The sequence below is a fragment of the Numenius arquata genome, chromosome 9, assembly GCF_964106895.1.
Source record: "Numenius arquata chromosome 9, bNumArq3.hap1.1, whole genome shotgun sequence".
Lineage (NCBI taxonomy): Eukaryota > Metazoa > Chordata > Aves > Charadriiformes > Scolopacidae > Numenius > Numenius arquata.
The window spans coordinates 36485278-36513062 of record NC_133584.1 but is presented as its reverse complement, the minus strand read 5'-3'; the positions used below and the strand labels follow the sequence as shown (position 1 = coordinate 36513062).

The 27785-nt window shown below is 39.1% G+C and overlaps 2 protein-coding genes across 8 annotated transcripts in view; both read left to right on the top strand.

Annotated features, from left to right (window-relative positions):
- Positions 1 to 1552, top strand: part of MLIP (muscular LMNA interacting protein) — a 123070-nt gene extending 121518 nt beyond the window's left edge. For 4 of the 7 annotated variants that reach the window (XM_074154116.1, XM_074154114.1, XM_074154113.1 and 1 more), the window contains one exon: positions 1202 to 1552. The gene's annotated coding sequence lies outside the window, so the exon portion shown is untranslated. The remainder of the gene's footprint in view (positions 1 to 1201) is intronic. The other 3 variants (XM_074154112.1, XM_074154111.1, XM_074154109.1) reach the window with 1 other exon arrangement.
- Positions 1553 to 6480: 4928 nt separating this feature from the next.
- Positions 6481 to 27785, top strand: part of TINAG (tubulointerstitial nephritis antigen) — a 46657-nt gene continuing 25352 nt past the window's right edge. Inside the window, exons 1-6 of the mRNA XM_074153762.1 lie at positions 6481 to 6850; positions 11183 to 11246; positions 12247 to 12336; positions 13950 to 14064; positions 20841 to 20964; positions 23365 to 23515. Coding sequence (XP_074009863.1) covers positions 6481 to 6850; positions 11183 to 11246; positions 12247 to 12336; positions 13950 to 14064; positions 20841 to 20964; positions 23365 to 23515 — 914 coding nt within the window. The remainder of the gene's footprint in view (positions 6851 to 11182; positions 11247 to 12246; positions 12337 to 13949; positions 14065 to 20840; positions 20965 to 23364; positions 23516 to 27785) is intronic.

The following is a 27785-nucleotide window of genomic DNA, read 5'->3' as shown; positions in this document are numbered from 1 at the left end:
GATAAGAGGACTTGCACAAGGACACATCAGAAACAAATCCTATCAAGTTGATCTCATTTCCTTCTTTGACAGCAAAATAGATATAGGGGATGTGTTTGATGCAGCGTATCTTCGACACAGTCCCACATGACATAAGCCAGCAGAGCAGATACAGATTAAATTAAATTCACATAATGTAGATGTGCAACCAATTGGAAAAGCTGTGCTCCGAGAACAATCATTTGTTGCCAAAGTGGGAGAGCATCTCAGACAGGCTTCCACAATGCTGACTTCTAGCTCTAGCACTACAAAATATTGCCATTAGTTACTTGCTTAATCACAGGGACTGTAAGTTTACCAAATTTACAGATAATGCCCATTTGGGAGGACTCGCAAGCAGCTTGGAAGGTAGGATTAGAATTCAAAAAATGTCACTTACATTAGAGGACTGGATTGAAATCTATATCATAAAATTCATTGAAGACAAATACGAAGAAATAGGAAAAGCATGGACAGAAAAGGAATGACACTAATATTTCAGGAGACAACCTGATGATTACAGTGGACAACAAATTGAATCTGACTTGAAGGGGCAATGCTCTTATGAAAAATGCCATTGCAGGGAGATGTTGAAGGGAGTGCTTTTAATATGATGGAGGTAATTACTCATCTCTGTTCAGTATTAGTGAAGAATCAGTTGCATGGGATGCGGGAAACAAATGGGAGATTTAGAAAAGATGTAAAGGTTTCAATGTCTTCACAAAAGAAAAGAAATAAGGACAGAGTAGAAGCACAGCAGTTTATATCTCTTCATACAGACTGTTATAAAGGGATATTAGTCACTTCTCCATCCTTCCTGAGAGTAGGAGAAAAAGAAATGGGTCTAAATTTCAGGGAGAGAGATTTAGTTTAGAATTGGGACAGCTGTAGCTATGTGGAAATTTAAGTGCTAAAACAGTTTACCTCAGGCTGCTGCAAAGACAGGCAAGTATCTCACGGGACTGCCAGCTGTCATCTTCTCCCACAGCTGTAGCACAAACAAGGTGGCTGAATATATCTTTAGTTGTTTTGTTTTGTTTTGTTTTTTATATGAATTACATTTGTTAGCCAGATGTTCAGGTTGTATAAATCAGGAAAACTAAGTGACCTCAGTGCATGTTACACAGTTTACTAATCTGTATTTTTGACAACTTGTGTTCATTTGAAAATTCTTCTTTTGCAGCCCCGAATTAGGATCAAGAGCTAAAACCGTAGAGTATTTTGAGGCCTGTTTCTACACTGAGAAGGAAACCATGGCACAAATGTTATTTAAAACACCATTTTAAAAAAAAAAAAAAGTTGCTTCCAATATGCTAATTGCAAAACACTAATAACAATCAAATATTCTTTCAAGGGATAATGTTATGTACTAGCGTAGTTAACCCCAGAGATACACACATGAATGTGCCATATTGAAGTATAATTTCTTGAAGTGCTTGCTGGTTTAAGGGATGCCCCATATAACACAACATATTTTCTTTAGAAATAATATGAATGTTGAAATTAAATAAAGCTGTATTTTTGTTGCAAAGTGTTTGTTTGTTGTGTTTTTTATTTTTACTCCTGTAAATCTAGCTCCACGTATTTCAAATATGTGTTCAAATAATGCTCCCACGCTCTTAACCTTGGTCACATTTTGCCACCCCACAGATACTTAACATTTTGTGAAATACTCCAGGAATTATTTGCATTTGTGTCAGCACCCGCAGCAATCAACATGCACAGTGATTCCTCCGTGACAGGCAATACTCACAGCCCTTTTGGCCAGGCAGCCTCGGTGCCAGCTGGTGGGTGCATGTAGAGTTACCAGCCACACTCCTGCAACAGAGGGAAGAATCACCATGTTCCTCCCCAGTTTATGCTGCTGGTTTTTTTGACCCTGTGCTGCTCCCACACAATGTTGCCCGAGCCTGCATCTTAAACAATTTGCTTCCTAAATGCATTGTAAAACTCTAAGGAAGCTGACTGCCTGTGCTTGCATGAGTCAACTGCTTTCTCCTCAATCCCTTGATCCTTTGAACCACAAATCGCCCCATGGTACGTGTATGTTCAGGACCTTTCCGTCGCAGTCCTGTCCTGGTGTGCAGGAGCTTTTCACCTCCTGACACACTGCTATGTGTTGTGGTTAAGATTAATATTTTAATGAGATTGTTGCTGCTTTCATTAAAATTAATGTGACAAACTAATTTATAAATAAAGATTATCATCAGTTAAAGCATTAAAATTGCAAACAGTTTAAATGGAATAGTCCTTAGGCTACTCAACCTCTTGCACTATTGGACCTGGTGTAATTTTAATCCAGCCTGCATTTAAACTGCTGAACTCTGGAACTGTGAAAGCAGAAGAGAAGTTCAACAATCAGTGCGTCTCTCTACACAGGTGAAATACACATTTTTCCCTTGATACAGGAGCACACATGTCCTTTAGAATGTCATGAACATATTGATAGTCATATAAGGTTTGGTTTTGTGTAAGTTTTTTTTTTCAGTGGAAAAATAATAGGATTTAAGTGTGTATATCTTGCAGACAGCGTACTCATTAACCAGATGGTGAAAAAAAATAATTGAGAAAAGCATTTCAGTGAGTTCAAGAGAGAGTTCCTGGGGACAGAAATCAACACATATAGGTAAGTATAAAAAACAAGTATCAAAACTTAAAAAATAGTTATAAATTCATACACATAAGCACATATATAAGTATAAATGTGTCAAATATTGTACAAGATGTAATCGGTCTACCCACCAAGGACCTAATAGTAGTTCTTGTTTTCAGCAGAGCACTGAAGAGGGTAAAATTCATATGTAGAAACAGTGTTATCTGTGTGATTCCCAAAAGCCTTAGTAAGAATTCCTGCCCATTTTTTCAAAGCATTTGCTCTGTTCTGAATTTTTTTCAACCCCAAATTTCTTTTCCTCTTGAATTTCATTTTTGTAAAATCCCATCTAGCATGTATAGCCAAGAGAATTATTCACATGATACGGTTTAAGTTTAAATAACCCAGGTGACAGACGAAGAAAAGACGTGAAGATTTAGACTAGATACAAGGAAGAAATTTTTTATGCTGAGGGTGGTGGAACACTGGCACAAGTTGCCCAGAGAGGTGGTAGTTGCCCCATCCCTGGAAACATTCAAGGTCAGGTTGGACTGGGCTCTGAGCAACCTGATCTATTTGAAGATGTCTCTACTCATTGCAGGGGGCTTGGACTAGATGACCTCTAAAGGTCCCTTCCAGCCCACATTATTCTGTCATTCTGTGATTCTATGATGAGTCCTATTCTGCCATTAGTACATGGGAGAGAAATGACATTGCAGGACACTACTTTTGGTGAAGTGGTTTTGCTTGAATACTTTTACTGCATTGCATCCATTAATAATAAAGAGTAGTAAGTATAAACTATTGCAGCCATTACAAATCAGTAATGTATTTTGTGCAAGGAGTCACCAGTTAAATTTCCATTTGAGTTCAAAGGGATGGCCTGTATCGTTGCAGAGTTTAAACTGGAGATATGCAGTTACATGGTTTCTCTGATGCATTGAGTTGTGTCTACTGGCAAATGACTGAACTGGGATCTGAAGTCCTGGTTTCTTCCTAAACTGGCCGAGACTCACTTCATTTCCCTGGCACAAGGTAGCAGTATCGCAATTCTCCCCCTGGGTCCAGGCCCAAGGCTTGACCCCAGTCTTCTTGCGACAGCCAGGACAAGGGAAGGTGCCACGGTCTACTGGTGGGATGGAGTCTGCCGTCCATCCTGGGAGTGACCTTCAGCACCCAGAGTCTCGCCTATCACCTGTACTCTGAAGACGATTAGAAATGAGATTTTTTACGATGGCTCATTCAGATAAATCAGGGAGACTTTTGAAAGAAAGGCTGTGGAATAATCTTGCTCCACATTTAAAGAGATTCTTGGACATTTTAAACTGTTTTTTGTTTGTTACTCCACAGTGATATTAATATTTGAATTCCTGCCAAATGCGTGATGTTTTTTGAAGCTCAAGTGAAGACATCAGGTAGTGCTGAAATAGGTAAAAATGGGATATTTTTGTACTGAACTGTGCAAACCAGGACTAGAACCCTAACTCAAAAGCTTAGCACAGCTGTTATGCTTGGAATAGGTTAATGTTCAATACAGAAAATGTATCATGTTAAATTGTTTCTAAATAGTTACAGATAAGTCAAGGCATGCTTTCACGCAGTGAACAGAGAGATACTTTTGCTTACAAAGGAAACTACTAAAATAAAAATATTTGCTGAACCACAATAGAATATATTCATGGGGGTTTTTTAAGGTTTGAACACATGCCAACAATTGGGAAAAACAGATTTTATTAAGTTTCAGCACAGTTTTGTGTGTCACAGAACAAAGCTGTTCAGAAGCACAAGTTACATTTTCACATTCTTTTAAAAGAAAACTCATTCCTCTGTAAACTAGCTCACATCATTTCCAAGCAAATCCCTTGCCTCTGGTTTATCATCAGCAAGGCTTTAAAGTTGAAAATTAAAAAAACTCCACCAAACAAAACCAAATGAAACCAGAGGTCTGTAACTTAAGACACAGATATGCCTCTTTACTTAATCTGACTGGCTGATAACATTTACCACATTTGGTAGCTTTTTTTCTTTCTTATGTTTCCAGAGTAAGGAGATAACTTTGCCAAAATATTTCCAAAGATCTGTAATAACAAAGAAGATTTGCATTTTGCTAATATCAGTGCAAATCAGGAGCCAGTTTCCTGGAACTGATGGATCTGCATAGACATAGACATAAGGAAAAGAACTGTGTTATCATTTCCAGTGAACACTTCACTTGAATTTCCATGAACATGTCTTTTTTTTTCCTCATGTTATATTTGATGCATTATAGCAGTCAGTGACAGACTTAACATTGTCCAGATTTTTGTCTCATAAACAAAACTTGATAAAGAAAACACAGAGCAACTTTGAAGGCTAAGATTTATGTCCTATTATGTGAGGTACAGTGATTACATTTTGGTGACCTTGGTCTTTCTATTAACTTCTACACAGAAGACTGCTTGCAACAGAGCAAAATAAAAATCATGTGGTCCGATGCAATTTTCCCTCATCTGTAGTTCTTTAGCTGTGGTAGGGATAGTGTGGGAGTCAGATCCAATAAAAGCACCGCTGGCAAGAAATTGTATTAAAGACTTGAATATTTGGACTACAAGCCCATATATATAAACACATACACATATTCCCTCTTAATGTCTCTGCCATTCAAGGCGATGCATCCAAACCAGCTGTGCTTTCAAAAGTAGCTGCCCTTCAATCTTATGACTTCTTGCAGCACTGAACAGGCAACTGAAGTCACAAAGGGAAAGATCCCCTTCATTCCCTAGAAAACAGTCTGCCGTCAACTTCTCCAGGTTCCTCTCATTTACTACAAAATGGAGACAGATGGATGGATGGCTTTTTCCTCTACTTGTTCAGCTTACCAGTTGTAACAGTTCAGATTTGAATCTATAATATTTTTTGCAATTTAGCCTTATGTGCTATCTTTGCTAGGAACTTCAAAGTCCTTTGCTGCTTTTTTTTCTGAATCTTTTAAGTTTTGGCAACAGTACTGTGTACATTTCTTCAGGTCTGCTGTTCAAAAACCTAGAGATCATAGATCAAGTAGTAAAGGCTGTTAGACTTACCTTTCAATATCTGCTCTTTGTGGTTTTATCAATACATCCATTTCCTTTTAAAAAAGATATGAGCACTCATCAGTGGGTATTTATCACATTATTTACAATGATTGCCAAGTTCATTTTCACTAAAGAAATGCAAGCCTGAAAAAATATATTTGGGTAACAATTTATACTGAATATCAACTGACTTTTTCTGAATTTGTCCATAGTAAAACAGTGCAAAACGAAGCATATAAAGCTAAACTAGGGCAGTGGGAACAAGACTGAAATGGGGGATGCAGGATAAGTTTACCACAGTGATATAGCCCTGCATATCAGGAAGGAAAATGTAGATGAAATGCAATCTAAGTGTTACATAGGTTACAATCATATGGAGAACATATTAGTTACAGTTAAATGAAACCCGAAGGAAAGAGAGCTTCCTGTGACACCATGTACTCATTCCTCACATTGTTTTCATTTTAGAAGTTAAAAATCCAGAACTAAAAATATTGGACCGTGTATATTCTGTTTATTCTGAAACCTCTACTATAATCTTTCTCACTTGCAAAAGAATGCACCCAGCATTTCATAATGATGAATACATAGTTGTACTGTTTCCAGTATCTCTGTGTCTTGGGCAAATAAATCACTTTACAACATGTTTGACTAATAATTAACACATACAGAGTCATCCTAGAAAACCGTAGTCTGCAGCTTTCTGTTCAGATTTCTTTCCGAACACTAACTGAAGGTATTACATCTACAGTAAATGAACATTTACTGATAAATTGAAGCACAGAGAGCCTCAGAAAGACTGAAAGAGGGAGAAGAATGTGGCTCAAAAGTCAGATATTGCTCTTATATTGCATTGCAAGTGAAGTTTGGACGGCAAAGCAGCTTGACTCGACAAGAAACTTCCCCCGAGGACTTTACTCCGTTGAAGACGGTGGTTCTGCAAAGTGGAACAGGCTAAAAAGGAGTCTGTATCAGGGAAGGTCCTGCAGGGTACGAGGCTGCTGCACAGGAAGAGATGATGACTGTAGCTTTAACATCGTCTCCAAAGCAGCTGTGTGTTACTGTGACCAGTTCTGTACCTCAGGTTCTCCTGGCCCTGTAGACTGTTGTGCTGACTACTGGGATGTCTGCGACCACCCCATTGAGCCCACCAGGTCAGATGAGCCGTGGCCACCTCCAGCATCAGGTAGGTATAGAGAAAATGTTCAGTTGGCATTAGTGCATCATGATGAAAATATACTTGGAAATAAAATTAGCGATTAATCTTTAGAGTGTATACATCCTAAAAAATGTGACTGAAGACACAGCAGAGAAAGACACTGAGTATGAAACGGGAGTAAGAATTATGCTTGCTGTTATTTCTTTGTCTCTAGGGACATATTTTTAACATTGATTAGATCATATTTCTGTTGGACAGAACCTCTGTTTTACCTGAAACTTCTCAGAGATAACCTCATTGGGTCAAAAGTAGGGTAATCTGAACAATTTCAATAGAGCTTCACAGATTAACATGAGATGAACAACAAGTTCTAAATTTTTGTATCCATCAGTACAAATAAATCAATAGAAAAATGAGGGTTTTCCCAAGTGATAGAATGAGGTATTCTGCAATGGTTTTAATCCAGTATAGCTTTCCTGTGGACACTATTTTTCCTGTGGGACACTATTTTTCCTGCAACAGCTCAGGAGTAGCAGTAGGTGAAGGGATGTGGTTGGAACAAGGATTTCTAGCATATTTTGGTCTCTTTAGTTTGTAGTGGAAGTTCCTCCAGGACTACTCTAAACTCAGTCTTTAGAACTATAGATTGCAAAACAACGATCTGCAAAGAGCTGGTCCTCCCTTGGATCCTGCATAGGCCAAATCTCTGCTGGTGATAAAAGCTTAGAACTGTGATTTTAAGACTATGTAGCTTCTTAATATTGGTAGACCAAATCTGGCTGAAAATGTGGAGACTGTACCAAACTTTCAACAGCCTAAAATTTAGAAAAATATTACCATGAGTTTTTAAAATTAATAGTTTCTTTGCAATATCCTTGCTGCTTGCATTCCAGCACTCAGACCACAAGCTCGTCAGGAGGCTGTGCTCTTAAGCCGGGCAAGCAGCCAAAATCTGATACGTGGGAGTGACAGAAATGCTGTAAAACAAATTTGATCTCCCAAAGTGTTTCTAACCATCTAAAAGAATGTTCTATGACTTATGTAAATAAAGACATTTGTTTCATATTTGTTTGGTGCGATGGTGTACATTATTTCCAACAGATCAGGGGGTTGTTGTCGTAAGCTCTACATAAACATTTAGCAGCATTTCTGCTCCAGAGCTGACAGCCCGTGGGTCTAGTTTGGCAAACTGGGGCATGGAAACGAATCACTACAAAACTTTCAGCAGTTTGCCACATGGGCCATGCTGTAGGTCTACCTCTAAAAGGTAGAAGTGTAACAGAAGGTTTAGATAAGGGAATAGTGTAGGGGTAACATTTTTACTGCCTTTCTTAGTCCAATTTTTTGCATGCGTGTTCATGGGTTTGTAACTCCTGGACTGTACATACCTGCCAGAGGTAGTAATTATATTTACTCTATTCAAGCACCTTTATTTGCCCTAATGGTGAGCTTAGATCTTTTCTTCTTATCTCGTCTCCATAGGGGACCCCGTTTTTCTGATCTTTAAAGTGTTTCCCTGATGGAAAGTCTGCAGCATTTTTTAATCTGTTTATTGGATATTTGTTATGTAAGTAATTTAAAGGGTAAAAGGAAAATAATGAAGCAAGGAAAATACTGCAGTAAAAAAAAGAAATATCTAAAGGAACTTTCTAGAACTGGAAAGTCTGAGGAACAGGCAAAAGAGAATCTAATTGGAAGGAAAAAAATGCAGAAATAAAAAGGACTGAATGCCTGTAGATTAAGCAAACTATGAACCATTTTTAGAAATGACGTAAGTATATTAGCTGACTTTTAGTAACTGAGACTACACTTCTGCCTTTGGCTAAGAATTATTTAAGCACTAGAAGACCACATACACCAAAGTACTTTTCACCTGGAAGATTTTGATCTTTTGGTTGCCTGTGGTTTTGCACTCAGTGCTTCCTGAGTCATATTTCTTTAAATAAACCAATAAACTGGAGTGCTTTACATGGGTGGGAATGAGCAGCAGCAATAAAACTGCACGGTGCTTTATTTCCGGATTCCCTTTTATTCACTTCCTCGGTGCCTGGCAGCAGCAAGCAATGTTGTGATTTCTTCCATGGGTGCATCCCATTCTGAGGGCCAGTCTGGATTTAACCATGTGGAACTGCTTTGGCTCTGCCTTTATGAACCCAGCATTCAGTATGTTTCGATGACTTTTCTGTGTAGCTTCAGAAGAAACTGTGCACATTCCTGCCCTAGATACCAAATAGAAGTTCTAGGTTTTTTTATTATTGTTATTAATTTTTTTGTTATAAGAAGAATTGTTAGAGATTTATTTATTGGCTATATTTATTATTTGTTTTGTCGTTTTGTTTCAATTACTCTGATAGTACAAAAAGCCCTGTTGGAGTCAACACACTGGATCTCTTCCTAGCAATGACATCCAGATTGTTTGCTAATTGCTTTTACACTACACAATCAGGATCTGGCCTACAAGTGATTAAATCTGGAGACATTTCACTCACAGAAGTACTTACATCAATACTGAGGGTAAATGAAGTGAGAGCTGTAAGGGTATAGGAACTCTGGACTGGGAGAGAAGTCCTCGTTTATCAAATACTCTTCCTTTCAATCATGATTTTCACATCATATCATCCCATTCATCAGGCTACCTCTTCAAATTAACTAATTTCCCACTTAATATATTAATATTGCAACCTAATTGTCTGTCACAGATAGACAATCTTGCTGTGTTCTCATGCAAACAGTGTCTTAGATTGCTCTCTGTCACTGATGCCTCAGGCAGCACTCCTGGCCCCGCTATATCTTAATTTAGCTAGACTAAAGAAACTGTATGATTTTAATCTTCAGTGCCCTAAGCATAAATTGTTAGAAAGCTTCTTCTGTACTTGTCAAGGTTTCCATTTTTTCCTGAGCTCTGCCAGCAGAGCTCCAGTGAGGCTCTATTGTGTTACGCAGATGCTGCATCAATACTTCCTTCCCTCGCTGTATTTGAAATAGCTTGCTTGATGCCCCCTTCCAGCTACTGTATGATGCTTAGTTTGTGGCAGACTGTGACAAACTGTGACCCTTCAGTAATTTGTTTGGGGCATTCCCTGAAAAATGTCTCAGCTCTGAGCAGAAGCTGAATTAGAGCAGACTCTTTGGGCCTCCGACTGCTTAGGTGGGATATATGTCACCTACGTCTGCACTAGCTATCGTAGCAGGCTGTATGACTAACAGGGAAAGAGAGGCACTTCTAATTAATTCATCAGCTCTAGTCTACTTCTGCACTTCAGTATGAAATTAGCTATGGCTTAGAAGTGCATATTTCTCTCCTGCCAATAAAGAAGGTGTAGGCAGCTGAGGCATACTTGTGTATGTCTGGGCAAACTCCAGCCCTTGCCATGAGAGGGGTATGGCCTTCCTCACGCTTGTGGTGGGAAAAAAAGTGTGATATAATGCAAATGCAAGTCAACGCTATATTAATATGAAATATGGTTTAAGCTTCTTGAAAATGGAGGAGAAAGGAGAACTTGGGAGTTCTGGCTCCAAACCCTTTCAGTGGGGGAACAACACGATCTCTACCTGTAGGCTCACCAGTGGAGGAACCATAAGAACAGGCTGGAAAACCAAGACCCACATGGTAATTGTAAAATGTTTGTTATTGACTTGATCCAAATCTCTGCACAGGCATTCTCAATCTTTCTTTTACTGAAGCTTTGACAATCAAGTGCACTGAAGAAACAAGTTATGTGGGAGATCTTAAAACACAGACAAAGACTTTTCTCAGTAAAGTGTTGTCAAAGAAAAAAATTGCGAGGCACGTATTTGTTTGGAAAAATCATCACTCGATGTTTTAACAGGGTTTTGGGGAGTATACAAAACATACATTTGCCTTGAAACATAATTGATCTGTCTGTTTTTCAAAGAGGAATTGAGCTAGCAAGGAAAAAAAAATAATGTAACAATAGATTTGGAATAGTTATTATTTTTAAAAAATTCTATAGCTGGAAAAAACTTATTTCTGTTTTAATTGTCAATTAGAAAATGATTTTTATTAGAAATGTATTATTTTTAAGTTTATTACTGGAAAATAACTTTACTTGAAGAATTGTTTTTATTTATATGTAAGATAATAATTTTTCAGTGGATATTTTGAATCTGTTGCTGATTTTATTTACTATGAATGATAATATACGTGGTAAAAAATGAAAATACATCAAACTGCCTTCATTACTTGAAAGAAACTGGAAATAGATGTTGCTGACTTTCAACTAAATAAGTTGTGCACACCACATACAACGAGTTAATTTAATAGTAGCAAGAGTTTTGAGTTAATTCGATTAATTCAAAAATTATTTTTTTTTTCACACTTATATGTTATGTTGGCAGGTTGTTATAAAGATGGCCGATATTACGGAGAAGGAACAATAATTAAAGACAACTGCAATTCCTGGTAATGTTTCAGAGAAAAGCATATTGAATTTTATTTATCATCTGTCAGGAAACAGGAATTGAGGTAGTGAGCATTCTTTAAAGTCATATTAACCATGTAATCAAATCACAATGGCTGGAAGACTAGTGCTGTATTAAGGTATTGTAGAACTAGATTACAGCCAGTTCAGAAGAATGGCAAGAGGTCAGTGGGCTTTCTAATTGAGATATGAAAATGAAAGTATTAAAATCTCCTCCTCACTGGCCTAACTCTGTTCCTGTTCAGTCAATCTGCTGCTCTGACCTGAGTCAAGATGGTTTCAGCCTAGACCTGGTCATTGGCCAGAAAAGATGAATATCATTAAAGTTCAGAGGATTATTTTAGAACGTCTTCCTCTGTTTCTCTGGCATGAATGACAAGACCTTACATTATTCCATAAGGGAAGAATATATATATGTGTATACTTACGTAGGAGAGGAATGAACTGTTTAGGCATCCCTTTCTCTGTCCTGGGACAGGAGCAGGCAGTGCAGGCAGGGGAGCTCTGCTGTCAGCCCTGGCACTCAGCTGCCCAAGCCACCTCCCTGCTTTGCCTCTCCAAAAACCAGCCCTGCGCCCCCAGCCCCCAAACAGGGCTGGGGCCCCCCACTGCCCTACTGTAGCCCAGGGTCCTTGCAGCAAAGTGTCTATAGCCACGTGGCTCCTTTCTGGTTTTCCAGGGTAAAACTTCCTTAAAACATCAGGACATTGCTTTTTTTTTTTTTTTTTCCCTGGTTTAGTCTCACAAAGATGGAAGCAAAATTTTTCAAATATGACCTTTCCCACAAGCCGTAAAACTTCCCACCTTGTTCCAACTAGGATTCAGTAATGAAATAGCAAGAAGTAGCATTATGTTTTCATAAATACTGTGACATTTATATTGTTTATGCTTTTTTTTCCCTCCATCTTCCTTCTGCTGTTAAAGTGCATATTTTTCCTTTGACAATTAATTTTCTACTCAGTTATATTCTTGCCCTTGCAGCAAATGCTTCCAAAGTCTCTGGAAATGTTCAAAGGAAGTGTGCCTTGTTCGCCAAGATTTAATTCGGCACATCAATTCTGGAGATTATGGGTGAGAACACCTTTTTTTTAAGGTTTTGCTGTAAACCACTGTGTTGCTCAATGTATGTATGTGCAAGTTACAATTTGTGCAGTCCTCCCCACCCCTTCCTTCCCCAACTACATTACAGCAATTTGACAGTAAATATACTTCTGTGAAACTTTCCGATAAATCTGGCAGATTATAGAGTTTCAAATGGAAAGATACTGAAAGTCTCAGGCTGGTAAGAGTTGACATTGTAAACATCTGTGTAAAACATTCTCCAAATTTAGTACAATTTTTTTTTCTCACAAAATGCTATTTAGATTGTCTTCACTTATTCTTCACTTTATTTATTACTTGGGATAGATATTTAAAGTCATTTTTTCTCCTCCCCCGAGAGCATTGTCCCACATAAGTTTAGGTAGCATTGGAAAAAGAGAGAATGGGCTAAATGGGAACCAAGATATCAGGATTTTGTGGGGCACTGGTGTTTTTCTTGCTTGCCTGTTCCTCCCAGGCGGTGCAGAGGGATTAGGGACACCCCAGTACTGGAGCTGTGCCTTAGGAGATGCAGGGTTTGCTTCCCTGGGAGCTGAGGTGCGAAGTTCACCAATGAAACCTGCCCAGAATTCAAGCTGTCACTCAGCACTGAAACATTTTGTACTTCATGGGTGTCCTGGTTTGAGGTAAAACTGAACTAACAGAGACCGTTAAACCAACTGAGTTAGGGCAGGCAATTAAGTTAGGCAATTAGGGCCCTTCGCCTCCCTCGTCGGTCGTAAGTGGTGAGGTTTGCCACAGGGAGGTTAAACCCGCCTGAGATATGACTCAACTTCTGCAGGTACTTGCACTCCTCACTGACTGCAGGCAGACCAAGAGCAATGAGGCTTCTCATTTGGGCAGCATGAATCCCACGTCCTTGTTCCTCATACACAAGCAATAAAGAAATGGGTAAAGTGAAGGCTCTCCCCTGTGGCTCAGCTCTTTTCCAGTAATGAGAAATTCCAGTGTGTTCCAAATGTGTATGTCCGCAAGGTGTCTTTTTTTCTGTTGTGCATACAGTTTGCAGGGTTAATACAATCTGAGTCTAGTCTACCTGAAAGCAGGGAGAGAATAATTAAAGAGCCATGGAGAGCCCTTTCTCTCAACCTGGCTATTGAAGCAAAACTCAGGCAAGAAGGTGTCAGCTAGGCTTTTCGCTGGTTCAAGCGTCTCACTGCTGGTGCACCAGAGCTTGAAGGCTCACTACATGAACACTACTGTTAGTTCTCTGTGGGCATCTGGTCTGAAGCATAATTTGATCATAACTTCAATACAACAGGAATTGTTATGACTGAGCGTCTTGTTTTCCAGTACTTCTCTGAAGCATTGCGTGCTCATCTTCTGCAGGCTGACATGATGCCGACCTCAAATCACAACCTTTCATATACTGCTGTGTTGCTCCATCCTACTCTCATTTGCAGTGGAAGAGCCCATACTAGATATTTTCTCATGAGTATCAAATACAAGGTTTTTAAATGTAATTTGAAAGATTTATTTCTGGATGTTATTATTAGCGGTGCTCTTTACGAAGGAGAAAGGTATTAATGCGAGTGGTAACTCTAACCTGGGTTTTGTTTGTTTGTTTTCTGTCCGTGAGGAAGATGGAAAGCTGACAACTACAGTCAGTTCTGGGGAATGACAGTGGAAGAAGGTTTCAAAAAGCGCCTGGGGACCTTCCCTCCGTCTCATTCCTTGCTGAATATGAGAGAAGCTCCAGTAAGTGTAATGCAAAATTGTTAATTTTTTAAATAACTTAATCACATGGAAAAATAAATGGAAACAATTATAAGATTTTTATTCAGAAATTTAACACTAAATGTTTCCATGTTGAATATGAAGCTCCCAGCATATTTCTCCAAGCCATAGAGTGTGTGGTCCTATTAACTGAAATCAAAAAAGGAGGCGCAAAAGCAAATGCTAACCTTTGGGAAACTGTGCACCAATATTAACCTATCATTGGAGATCACTGGTGTTTGAAATCTTTGCTTCTTTAGGGTGAGTCCATACTATCCTCTCCATTTGCTAATCATTGCACACATAGCTGTAACCATACAAAAATACAAATCTCTGCATAGTTCATTAAGGCTGAGACTAAACATCAGTCTTTGAAAGAAGCTCTGAAAACTAATAGGATAAAGCAATGTAAAGATGGTAAGAGGCTGGGTTTTTGGCCAAATGGAAAGAAATATGATGGGAAGCATGGGAAAATGAGATGATTCTTCACTACTAGCTTTCTAAACCTCTTGGCCGTGGCCATTTTCATGGCAGCTAAATTAAATTTCCTGTCATATATTTATGTTCAAATTATTTCTGCAGCAAAGCAAATATGCTTTAAGTTACGTAGGTAGGTTAAGCAATTAAAGAAAAAATGCAGTTATTGAATTCAGAGTAGATTTTCTAATGCTTTGGATCTTAACTTCTTTCTTAGAAGACCCAAAATTACGGAAACCACAGACTGAAGAAACTACCTCCCTCACCACAGAGAAATTAGAAAAATTACAAGAATAAGTAGATAGATCCAAGGGTTGCAAATGATGTTAAATGTAACAGTTTATTATCTCTGGCTTCTATATAGTTCAGGCAAGTGATGCTATTTGATTATCCATTCGAAGTCAGTTGTTGATTGTCGTTGTATATGTGTATGGCAGAAGGGTTTCCACATCATGGAAAGGCTTGCGGGGACAGCAGTGCAGAGCTCTCACTTGTGACAGGGAATCCGGGAAAGAAGGGGAGGATCACGTGCCTCTGCAACAATTTTAACAACCCTAACCCTTTTGCTTGATGCAGACTGGTTCTTTGTCCCACACAAAGTCAGCTCCCTGCACCAGTGTGGCGAGGCATTGGGTTGTGGCCCAGATTGGCCAGCTTGCTCAGAATTACACTATGGAAGATTGTCAGAGCAGGAAGCTGACAGAAATTAAGCTTTGGAGTTTTGCCTGGTATGATTTGCTGGGCTACTCTTCACAGCCAAAGAGGGATCTATTTCAGCTGAAGATGGCAAGTCAGACAATGACATGAAAGAGTTCAGTGCAATATTTAGTAGGTATCTGCCACAAATTACCAGTGAACTGCATTGAGGCTCAAGAGAGTTGGGATTGATTTGTTGTTGTTGTTGTTGGCTTTTTCCTTGAGGAATACGGTGTGATGCTTATATAGCAGAAGCAAAAAGTGGATATCATGTATCTGTCTCAGGGTTTGACATCTATATTACAAGATACCTAGGTAGGTGAGACAAATCTCACCTAGGAAAACAAGATAGGGAAAGTTACAAGAAATCCACGACATTTCCTCTTTTCCATTCAGATTAGGGTAGTTGTTCTTTTAGTGGTCCTGCACAATGTGCAGCCTATTGAATCATTGTTATTAAGCTTCCTGTAGCTTCTTCACTGCTGCCTTACTTACAACCTTTGTTCCACTGATGATACGTTTCTCAGGCATATTTTCTCTATCTGCTATCTTTTTATGAAATCTGTGAGCTACAACCCAACTGCCTTTGGCCCTGCCAGGCACCTGAGGAGCTTCAATGAATTCTTCTCCAGAAACCCAGCTTTGCACATTCATGCATTTACACCTAAGGAAGTCCTACATGTTGCTGGAAGCACGAGCTTTGCACAGGATTCTAAGAAATCTCTCTACTTACAAAAGCTTTGCACAGGTTTCTAAGAAATCTTCCTCTCTACTTACAAAAGCTAAAAATATAAAATAATAATCTCTGTATGACTTTCTCAGTTTCTGGAGAATTCTTTGATCTTGCAGAAAATTGCTCTGAATTGTGCATGAGCCTGTCTCCTACCTATGGTTTCTCTTCAGAATTATTAGAACTTTCTTGTTCTTACTGCAGTGGTTTCTGTTTTAGCTAGTCTTGATATAAAAATATTTTTATCTGAAGCTTCCTATGAAGCTCCAAGTCTTCCTGATTACGTCTCCTTCTATAATTTTCTAGAAGAACATCACAGAATCATAGAATCATAGAATAGTTTGGGTTGGAAGGGACCTTTAAAGTTCATCTGGTTCAATCCCCCCTGCAATGAGCAGAGACATCTTCAACTAGGTCATCTCTTTAGTGTCTTTTCTCAGCCTCGGGAAATTTCCTATCATTTAGTATGTCACAAAAAACATTAAAAAAAAAAGAAGACATTTTCTTCACTCACAGCCAGCTCCATACCTACCATCACTGCATGATGCAGCAATTTCATAGCATGGATTGGGTTTACCAGCGTACGTCGACAGATTCTTCCAAATGGGAAACCAACAGTAGCCATGGAGTTAACCTTCAGACACTTTTTAAGAGAAGTATTTTACCAGTTTTTCAGACATGCTTGCCCCTGTTTTGCCTTCCATGAATAACTTTCTGGCACTGATTTTCTGTGAAGCATACTAAGTCCTAAGTGATAAAAAAACAAATGAGTTTTCATGACAGTGTTTCCATTAAATTTCACCTGTAACTAGGTGGCAGCTCAGAAGAGAGTAAAAAGATATGAATCATGAAATTTAGAAATAATGACTTCTTAATACTTTTCAGAGACATTCTCCATACCTTAATGGCTTGACCTTTAAGTGACTTTGTTGAGTACTAATTCACCTGCAGGCCAAGGTACTAGTTACTTACTGTGGGTAAATTGCCACTAATTAAATATTAATGCATTCTCTGGGATTATTACCGCTTTTCCCATTTTGCAAGTGAGAAAACCAAAAGTCATTTGCCCAAAGTCATATATTTAGTTAATAAAAATGCTACAATTAGTGATCAGGAGTTTTTGGCTCTATCTTGTGCTGACCTGATTAAAACCTGGTAGCTCTGCTGATGCAGAAAGAAAACTATAGCTACCCATTCATTAAATACAACTTTTTTTTTCACTTTAAATAAGAACCATTTCTTCAGCATGCCACTGGTCTACTGCTTAGGGAATAAATGACAGTTTCTGGTACTTAAGGGTCTGCTGTTCTGATAAATTTCCACTGTCTTTTTGGGATGTTTAAGAAAGGTATTTTAGTGTGGAAGGGGCTTCTTACTCAACTGCATGGAAGACTCAAGAATGTAAGTGTACATCTACAGCAGAGCCTTAGTTCTCAGTGTTGAAGTTCAACAGTGTTGAAAAGTTTGGTTGTGGAGAAGAGGCTTTTTAGTTGTTTCTTTGACTGACATATCCAACTAAAAATATAGCTTCATAACACTACTTCAAATTAAACAGTGTGAGAGAGAGCTATATTCATCTTACGGAAAACACAAACCTCCTGAAGTTGCTCACAGAGCTTTTAAAAGCTCTGCTATTAATAAAAGACTATACCTGCTCAATAAGGTGATGCTTATGTCTGGAAGGGTAGTTTAACGTGATGGCACACTAGAATACCTAAAAGACAATGATATGGAACAAGTACTAAATCTGAACTGAGGACCTTCTGCTGCAGAGTATGGCTGGACCTAAACACACCACTAAAACTGTTGTGACCCTTACAAAGCTGAAGCTCCCAATAGTGTCGTGTGTTGTCCGAGAAGGCATTGTGAAAGTGTTTACTCACTGCAGGTGGTAGTGTAATCATTCTTGAAATTCTATGTAGCACAATAATAACTGCCACACCTTTAAAACACATTGTGGTATTCTGTCCCCATATGTTCTGGCAGGAGGTATATTGCAATGGTGGGGTCTGCACCTGCTGGCAGCAAGGTGCTCGCCTAAGTGCCATTTTACCAGAAAATGGAACACGTGGCTAGTAATAAGGCACCATTTTGGATTAAGTACCAAAGAACTCATAAAGACAGTCTGAAGGTATAGAAAGTACACCAGCCGTTCCTCTGATACATGGCTTTTCATAGTAAAAAAGCTCAGCAGTTGTAGATCTCCCTACTGCAAACTGAAGGTCGTGCACACCCATTTTGTCTTCACAAAGCAAGGGATGTCCAGAACCTTTTTCCTACCTTAAAAAAAAAAATATTGCTCTTCCTCAGAAAAACTATTTCCACATTTGCAATTTCAGTAATCTTCAGCCTTTTTTCACTGATGGGCCATCTAACTTTTCTGAAGAAGTCATAGCTGAAGTACGAACGTTCTTTTATATCCACTTACCTTCCTGCTTTGGCCAGACTGCTAGCTTCACTGCAGAGAATACATATGAAGGTTTAAAAATAGTTTGCCAGTCATTTTGCTGATTGCATTGTGCTGTCTGATGCTGGTCCATGGAGCATACATTGAGAAACAATTGTCTAGACTTACTATTTGCCATAGAACATTAGTGCTTCTCAATACCAGGGTAGCAATTTCTCAGACAAAAAGCTAATGCTTCTGGCTACAGGTCAGTCCTGCATTTCTAAATGGCAAGGCTGAGGGTTAATGACATATCTGCTTTGGGATTCACAATATGAAGCTATTAAATACATTGGCAGTAGTTTAGGAATACGTAAAGTAACAAATTGTCTCAGACCAAAGATCTATTTAGAATTTTGCTTTCCTCAGCTACCTCATTTGTAGCATTGTAAGCGGTCATTGCCCACATAAGGGTGCTAAACAACCTTTGCCAAAATTTGCTTGTTTATTGGTTGATAATGAGCAATCTTATCATGTAAAAGAAATGTTATTTTTCTGGGATTTTACCCATATGATTCATCTTCAAAGTAAATCTTGTGACTCTGCTTGCTCATTAATAGTGAACATAATGAAAGTTTAGCAAGAGACTGTTTGAATTAGCTGTTACTTTCTGTGTGTCATTTGAGGTTGCAAGTCCTATGTATCTAACAAGCTTTTGAAAAACCAGACTTCTGAAAGTGATTAATCAAAATGTTGAGATTAATGTGCTGGCAAGATTTAAAAGATTACTGGCTTCTTATGGGTGGAGGCAAAACTTTCAAAAGCACTTAACAGCTTGCAGTATACTTCAATGACATTTAGGACTCGGTCTGCATCTGAAGTAGTGAATCTAGAAGCATTTGAGAGTTACTGGCTCTGGACATATGCACAGACTGTATCTATCTCTCTGTTGGGGCTGCATCCCAATGCAAAGTCACATACAGACATGACGTGCAAGTTTCTTTTTTCCTTACCCACTTCTTCTTAGTTGTGGGTTTTCTGTGGGAAATCCGGGTGTACCAGGTGGATGAAGGCACCACTGTTTCCCAGTGTATGCAACAATGTGATCTGGATACAGACAAAGTGGTAATGTTTGGTTCCCCAAAGAGTCCTGAAATAGTTTGAAAGAATTGGCCTCAAATGTTTAAATCATCTTAGGAAAAGGTATGTAGTCTTGTAAGTCACAAAAGCAATTTAGAAAAATGGTGCAGTAAGGACACCTAAAATTAGAAGACTAAGTAAATTACAGTAAAATAAAGAAATTTGAAGAAGTCAGAAGCCATTGTACTTCAGGGTATGAACCTGCTTATGAGAAAGAAGCATCAGAGAATGTTTTGCTTAGGAACAGATTATCATAGTTTGTGTATTGTATTTCCTATGGAACAGATGTTATCAACAATTGTTTGAGACAAACTGATAGACTAGATGGACTAATAGAGAATCATAGAATGGTTTGGGTTGGAAGGGACCTTAAAGATCATCGAGTTCCAACCCCCCTGCCAGAGGGACACCTCTCACTAGACCAGGTTACTCAAAGCCCCATCCAACCTGGCCTTGAACACTTTCACAGATGGGGCAGCCACAGCTTCTCTGGGCAACCTGGGCCAGGGTCTCACCACAGAATATTGCAATTCTGTGTTGCCATTCCTATTTCCCTGCGCACTATAAGCAATCATTCCATAAAGTTCAACAGTAAAAAAAAATAATGGGTCAATAGTTTTGACGTGTTGAACACAGAGCAGATTATTAACAGTTGTACCAGATGGTTCTTGCATATGCAGATATTTGCGCAAAGCTTGAAGGACACAAATTAAGGCTGAGAGACAAAGATGCCAAAAACGGCCTTCTAAATGGCTTTAGTGAGCAGACTATGAATTCTCATCAACTCAACATCAGATTGCAAAGCAGAAGGAAAATCACTGATGAGAATAAGTGCTGGAGGTTGAAAAATTTCTGTGTAAAAGACAAATCAATGATACACTGTACTGATGCCTCCCCCATGGTAACTAAAATTTCCTACCTACAGCCATGCATTGAGGAGAATAGGGTAACAGATACCTGAATTCATTCCTATTTGTAGCAGAAGGCTTTTCTTTCCAAAAATGCAGCTGGGACATCATTGACATGTTTCATAGGGAATTGTTGTTTGAGATAAAAATCAGAGAGAAACTGGACAGGTTATTCAGGTTGGCAATTGTGGAGCTCAGCTTTCCAGCTCAGCTACTGCAGTCCCAGAACCCCTCTGCTCTGAGGGAGTCCACAGCACCCAGCTGCAGGGTAACCACCACAGGGATCCCTGGGAAACCACAGGTGACAATGCTTTAGGTTTCCTCAATTTAAAAGTTAAGAATTTTACAAACAAAATTAGGCTAAAATTTAAGTAAAAAATAGGAATTGAAGCATATACAGATTTCCTACATTTTGTTTTAGGTAAACTCACTTCCAGAAGAAAAATTTCCTGCATTTTTTGCAGCCACTTATGCATGGCCTGAATGGATTCATGATCCTCTGGATCAACGAAACTGTGGAGCATCCTGGGCTTTTTCAACCGCAAGTAATGGCAATTTTTTTCTCCTTTGAAAAATATCATTGATGTTAGATATGTGATGAAATTTTACAGTGATTCTTATTGAAGTAATTTCAGCTTGCCGTTCAGTTTTTATCAGCAAATAAGAATATATATCCTGATTGGATATTAGGAAAAATTTTTACACTGAAAGGGTTATTAAGCATTGGAATGGGCTGGCCAGGGAAGTGGTTGAGGCACCATGTCTGGACGTATTTAAAAGATGGGTTGACATGGTGCTTAGAGACATGGTTTAGTGATGATTTTTATCAGAGTTAGGTTGATGGCTGGACTAGATAATCTTAAAGGTTCCTTCCAACCTAGAAAATTCTATGATTCTAAGAACAATTAAAATTGCCACAGCTTTCCCTCTAAGTTGTCCCAAAGTGTCAAAAAGTCAATCGAAGCTGTAGAGCTTTATTTACTTTTCATAAGTTTGTGTAACATAGGGAGATTTTTTGGTGACAGAAAGTAGAAAATAAATTGACTGATGCACTTTATCGTAACTGGTAGAGTAACTTTTAAAAAATCTTTATCCCTTCCTTGCACAACTACATGCTTGACTTGAAAGTTAAAAATGGGTAGACTTTATTTTTTTAATAAATATGTATTTTTTTAATAAATAAGTACTTACATGTTTGTGCATTTGTCATTGTCCAAGCCTTGCTATTCAAGTAGATTATGTATAATCTTTTCAATAATTTTATGAGAAGAAAACCCTGAAACTGCTCAGATACTTGTGGAAGAAACTATTTTCAAATTTTGGAAGCAAAGAAATGTCAGTAATGCAATTCAACCTCATGTGCTACAACTTCTGGCTTTATGAAAAATGGGCACAAGTGTTTGTGTCACTTTCTCCAAAGAAACTACAGTGATCAGATACGTTCATTGTTCTTATGCTGCAATAAATCTCAGTATATATTGGGATATATAAAGGTAGAGAAAAAAATTATACAATCAATCTTTATGACTTGATCTGGCCAGTGGGTCTTCACGGGTGCAGGTTTCTGCAACTGCTTCTTTAAATCACAGCAGTAAGAGAAGGAAAAGAGCATTTAGGTCAGTTAATCCCAGCTTCCTGCCAAAGCCAGACTGAACACACTCTGTTACCAATATGTCTTGTCCAGGGCAGTTTTAAAAGAGAAAACCAAGAGAGCTTCTAACAGCTCGCCTGACAGATTACTGTAGAGATGAATAGAGCTCACTGGGGGAAAGACTTCTAAGCTATTCAGTCTAAATTTTCCCTTTAATAAATAAATCTTTTTATTTTAATTCATATAATAATTTTCAATGCTAAATATTATGACATGCCTTCCCTTGTTGTTTAGGTGCATCTAAAATTTTCAATCTGAATTTTCAAACCTTCGTTGTAAGATTAATTGTTGCTCAATGAATAGACAAGCACTGCTGTATCATTTTGTCTTATCATAAGTAATTCCTGTAAATATTCCAAAAATATTTTACACCTATGAAAATAAATTCATTATTGTGTGACACCTCACAAAAGCACAAAACACAGTTGTTGTTGGCTGCCATCAGCAGATTCACTCTTCTGAATTCTTGTCCAAAGTTCATTGAAGTTGATTTTGATGGAGTTTTAGATTTCAAGGGATTTTTTAATTTTATTTTCAGGTTCAAAATTGAAGGTATAACAATAATAAAAATATAATTTAAGCACAGGTAATGACTGGGATTAGACCTTAATAATTGTTTCATTGTCACTTGGTAAAGAAAGGAGCAGTGCCTTAATTTCACTTACAACTCAGTCAACCTTGTCTGCCTTTAAATCAATGCATAAACGTATCAGAATTATGACTATCTGATTGAGCTGTCTAAAGTTTCTGTCTCAGAAGAATTTTGTGTGATAAAGGAAGGAGGTACAATGAAGCCCACATTTACACATTAATATGAGAATTTCTGAATGTTCTTTCCAGTAAAACCAATACATACTTTCAGTCTTGAATTTTTTTCTTTGTAAGACTGTTCATTTTTGCTTTTCTTTTTCCTAAAATAAAGGAAGGAAAGGTAAAAAAGAAATAAAAGAGATTTGGAGATTCAACTGGAGAGAGGTGGGAGAGTATTTGCATCCTCTACTACAGTGAACCAGACATGAATATGCATTTACAAACATGGTTGAGACTATCAGACTAAATTATGTAAATGCTTCATGTGATGTTTAAATACCTGGGACTTTACGATAACCAGTAAATCTATGGATTTATAATAATACAGATAAGTTGCTCATGATGCTTTGCCATTTCACAATCCTCTCTCTCAAAAGTTGGTACAGATTATATAAGTATTGTTTGAGGCACTCTTTCATAATAACCACCATGAAGTTGGGAGTAATTATTTGGTTTTGATAACAGGAAATTTATTTCGAAACAGGTGTTGCAGCAGATAGAATAGCAATTCATTCTGAGGGTGAGATCACAGACAACCTTTCTGCTCAGAATTTGATCTCATGTGATACCAGGAATCAACATGGATGTAATGGTGGAAGTATTGAAGGTGCTTGGAGATATCTGAAAACACATGGGTAAATATTTTATCTATCTGTTCAGATTATTTTAGCTCGAACCAGTTGCTTAAATTACAATGTGGCTTGTATTACAATGATGATTTCTGACCTTTCAAAAAAAAAAAAAAAAAGGGCATTTAGCTCTGTCCTAGATCAAATTAAGTGTATCACCTCATCGAGACTACCGCTCTCCCATTTACACATCCTTTAAATCACCTTCATGAAGCCCAGGAACTACAAAGCATTCCCAAAGAAATTGGTGAAGACTAGTTTGAATGAGGCTCTCAGTGGGAAAACTCTGCAACCACCTGGTTCCCATTTGAGCCTCATTACATCTAGTTGTTGTCATCAGCTGTAATACAACTGGGGAAAACGGTAGCCTGTCTAACAGCAAGACAAACAAGAAAGGATCTTTTAGTATCGAAGACAATACCGTAAGTGGACTCAAAACTTCTGTGGTTCTTGGGATACAGGCTCTTCATGTTAAACAACCTTAAGTAAGCAGCCGGTTGCATGAGACAACATTTTGAATATTCCAAAGGATCAAAAATTGTCTCTCTATAAAGCAAATTGTAATTACCCGATCCCAAGCTTGTACCAGAATGTAACACTGTAGGAAGGACTATACCTAGATCCTTATTCCTTCAGGTCAGACTAAGCAAAGTTAACGGCTCTCAAACTCCACATGAACAGTTAGAAACTTTTAAAAATGACACTTAATAATTTATAGAATCACAGAATGGTTTAGGTTGGAACGAACTTCTGGAGGTCACTTAGTCCAACATTCTGCTCAAAGTATGACTAACTCTGAAATTAGATCAGACTGCTCAGGCCATGTCCATGGTCATATTTTGAGTATTTTCAAAGATGGAAGTTCCACAACCTTTCTCGCAGTAGGTCACTTTGACCACTCTTGTGGCCAAACATTTTTTTCTTATATCTAATCAGCCTTTTCTTTGGTACAACGTGTGACTGGTACCTTTCAGCTTTCCACTGTGAATCTCCAAGAAGAATCTTGTTCTGCCTCCTCTAAGACCTCTCCTTATGTAGTTGAAGACGGTAATTAGATCCCCTTTAGCCTTCTCTTGTCTGGGCTGAACAACTCCAGCTGCTTCAGCCCCTCCTTGCATATCATATGCTTCAGCTCCCTAAGTGCCTTCTACTGAACTTGCTCAGTTTGTCATGGTCTTTACTGAGGATCCCATGGTTGAACACAGTACTCTAGATGTATCCTCACAAGTGACAATTTGAGGGGAATAGTCACTTTTCACAGTGTCTTGGCTATGTTCTTGCTAACACAACCCAGTACTGGTTGTCCACGTTTGAGAAGAGGGCCTACTGCTGACCCACGTTCAACTTTCTGCTCATCAGGACCCCAGGTCCTTCTCTGTGAAAATGCTTTCTTCACAGGCAGTGCCCTACCAGTGCTGCTGCATGGGCAGTTCTGGCTCAGAGGCCAGATTTGGTTTCTGCCTTTGTTGAACTTCATGAGCTTTCTGTCAGCTCCTTTCTCTAGCCTGTCAATGTTCCGAACGGCAGCCCTGCATGCTACCCACTCCCGACCAATTTGGCATCCTCCACAAATTTACTGAGGGTGCCTTATGTCACACTCTCCGGATTGTTAACAGAGATGCAAAACAGTGTTGCCGCTGTGTTGACTCCTAAGGAATGCCACTAGTCAGCTGACACCAGTTACTTTGATCGGTCGCCCTTTCAGCATGCCAGTCCAGTTCAGTTACTGATCTTGTAAGCAACTTACCTCACCCAATAAACTAGAAGAACACCACAGGAAACCATGCTGAAAATGTTGTTAAAGTCAAGATAAATGATAACCACAACTTTTCTTATTCTGCATGGTGTCAGTCATTTCATCACGGTCAGATCATCTCATCTTATCAGCTCATGGCGGAGGCATAATTTGCCATGGTAAATCTGTGCTGCCTGTTCCCAGTCAACTCTTTGAACTTCATGTGTCTGGAAATGGCTTCCAGGAGAATTTTCAATGACCAGATTTTATATACTGTGTTATTACATTCCGCTGTTCCTCACATTATCAGAATTTTTTTTATGCTTCCTGTTCCATACCAAAATCTATTTCCTCTCTCACTCTCATCCCTTACTTTGTCTGTGATATACCCGATACTGACAGCCAGAGAGATCTCAAGTGTGCTGCCTGTCAATTTTTAATTTTAGTTTAAAAACAAACAAACAAACCACGGCAAGAGCAAAAGAATGTCAGACATGATGGATCAGCCGTCATAGCTGACATGGTAGCCCGGGCATTCAGGTGAAGACCAAAACACTGGCACTCACATGGACACAGTATACAAAGCAATCATTCTGCTTTCTGGCCACGCTATCAGGAATAGCGTGGCCAGCAGGAGCAGGGCAGTGATGGTGCCTCTGTACTGGGCACTGGTGAGGCCTCACCTCGAGTGCTGCATTCAGTTTGGGGCCCCTCACTACAGGAAGGACATTGAGCTGCTGGAGCGTGTCCAGAGGAGAGCCACCAAGCTGGTGAGGGGTCTGGAGAACAAGTCATATGAGGAGAGGCTGAGGGAACTGGGCATGTTTAGTTTGGAGAAGAGGAGGCTGAGGGGGGACCTCATTGCCCTCTACAACTACCTGAAAGGAGGGTGTAGAGAGGTGGGTGTTGGCCTCTTCTCCCAAGGGAATAATGACAGGACCAGAGGAAATGGTCTGAAGTTGGGGCAGGGGAGGTTTAGATTAGATATTAGGAAGAATGACTTTACTGAGAGGGTGGTCAGGCCCTGGAACAGCCTGCCCAGGGAGGTGGTGGAGTCGCCATCCCTGGAGGTATTGAAGAAACGTGTGGATGTGGCACTTCAGGGCATGCTCTAGTGCCCGAGATTGTTGGTTTGTGTCTGTTTGTGGGTGGGTGTGGTGTGGGGTTGTGGGTGTTTGTTTGGTTTTGGTGTTTGATTTTGGTTTTTGGGGGGTTTTGTTTGTTTGTTTGTTTGTTGTTTGTTCGTTTTTTTTTCTTTTGTTGTTGTTGGTTGGACTTGATGATCTCAAAGGTCCCTTCCAACCAAGAAGATTCTGTGATTCTTCAAGTGTACCAAACTATTTCTGATCTGACACAGGTTTTGCATTGTCGTGGGGATAGTTTACATCGAGTGTTCCTCTGTTTTTCTGTCTCAGGGTTTAAACACTAAACTAGTTTTGATCTAGGTTTTGAGTGGAAGACCCTTTAGGTGAGTGATTACAGTAATGAATTCCACCCACCAAAGGCCCCTCAGCACCTCATGGGGGTAAAGGCAAAGGCTTCATTCATGACGAACTGAAAGTTATAGCTTAACATTTTAAACAACACTTTTCTGTAACTAGAAAAACAGGCTCCTTTTAATCAGTAGCTTGTGTTCTTGAGAGACTAAATACAACTTTCCCACTGGACTGTTTGCTTGCTTACCGTGTTAAGGACAGGAGCACAAGAATTGCGGGTATAGATAAGATAAGAGTTCCATTTTAATGAGTATTATCTCCACAGCAGTTGGAGCAAGCTATTTTTAGAGGGAAAGCCCTAAAGAATGAAGTAGTAGGCCAACCTTCTAGTCTTTTGTTCCCTCTGACTGTTATCCCTATCTGGGCATAACGACTATGAGCCCATAGTAATAAGATTCTTCTTATACCAGAAAACTGTATTTTTTTTTTAACCTGAAGCAGTGTGGTTAGTGACACAGCCTGTTCTGCAGTGGCAGCTTAAGTATACAAGAGTTAGTTTATTTCTATAAGGAAATCAAGGCAGGGTGAAGCTCTATGAGGCACTTTGTTATCAACCTAGCTGTACCCAAACAGGATATCAGGCTGGTGTAAATGCAGCAGTGAGAAGATTGTTCCCTGACTGACCACAGAGTACCAGTGTGCAAGTAGTGTGCAGAGCAGGCTTTCTGACTGACGTAAGCCTGGGAGGATACAGACAGGGGACCTCTGCTCACCAGAGTACACCCGTGAACTGCCTCTTCACCTCCAAAGTCCCAAATTCTTGTGTTACTGCTTGGTCACCTGGTCATCTGAGATGCCTCATGGTATTCATCAGCCTCTTGCAGCTGACTGTTTGAGTAAGAATCTGCAGGGCAGTTGTGAGAACCATCACAAAGTTTTGGAGACTATCTAGATCTCCAGTAAATCTCTGCAGTCCAAGACTATTTTCTTAGTCATTCATCCAACTTTCTTGTCCCTGCAGAGCCAGCTCCAACACGTGCAACAAATGTCTGCATTCTTACCCCAAATCATTGATTTGGCATCAAAGTACCACACATGAAAACGT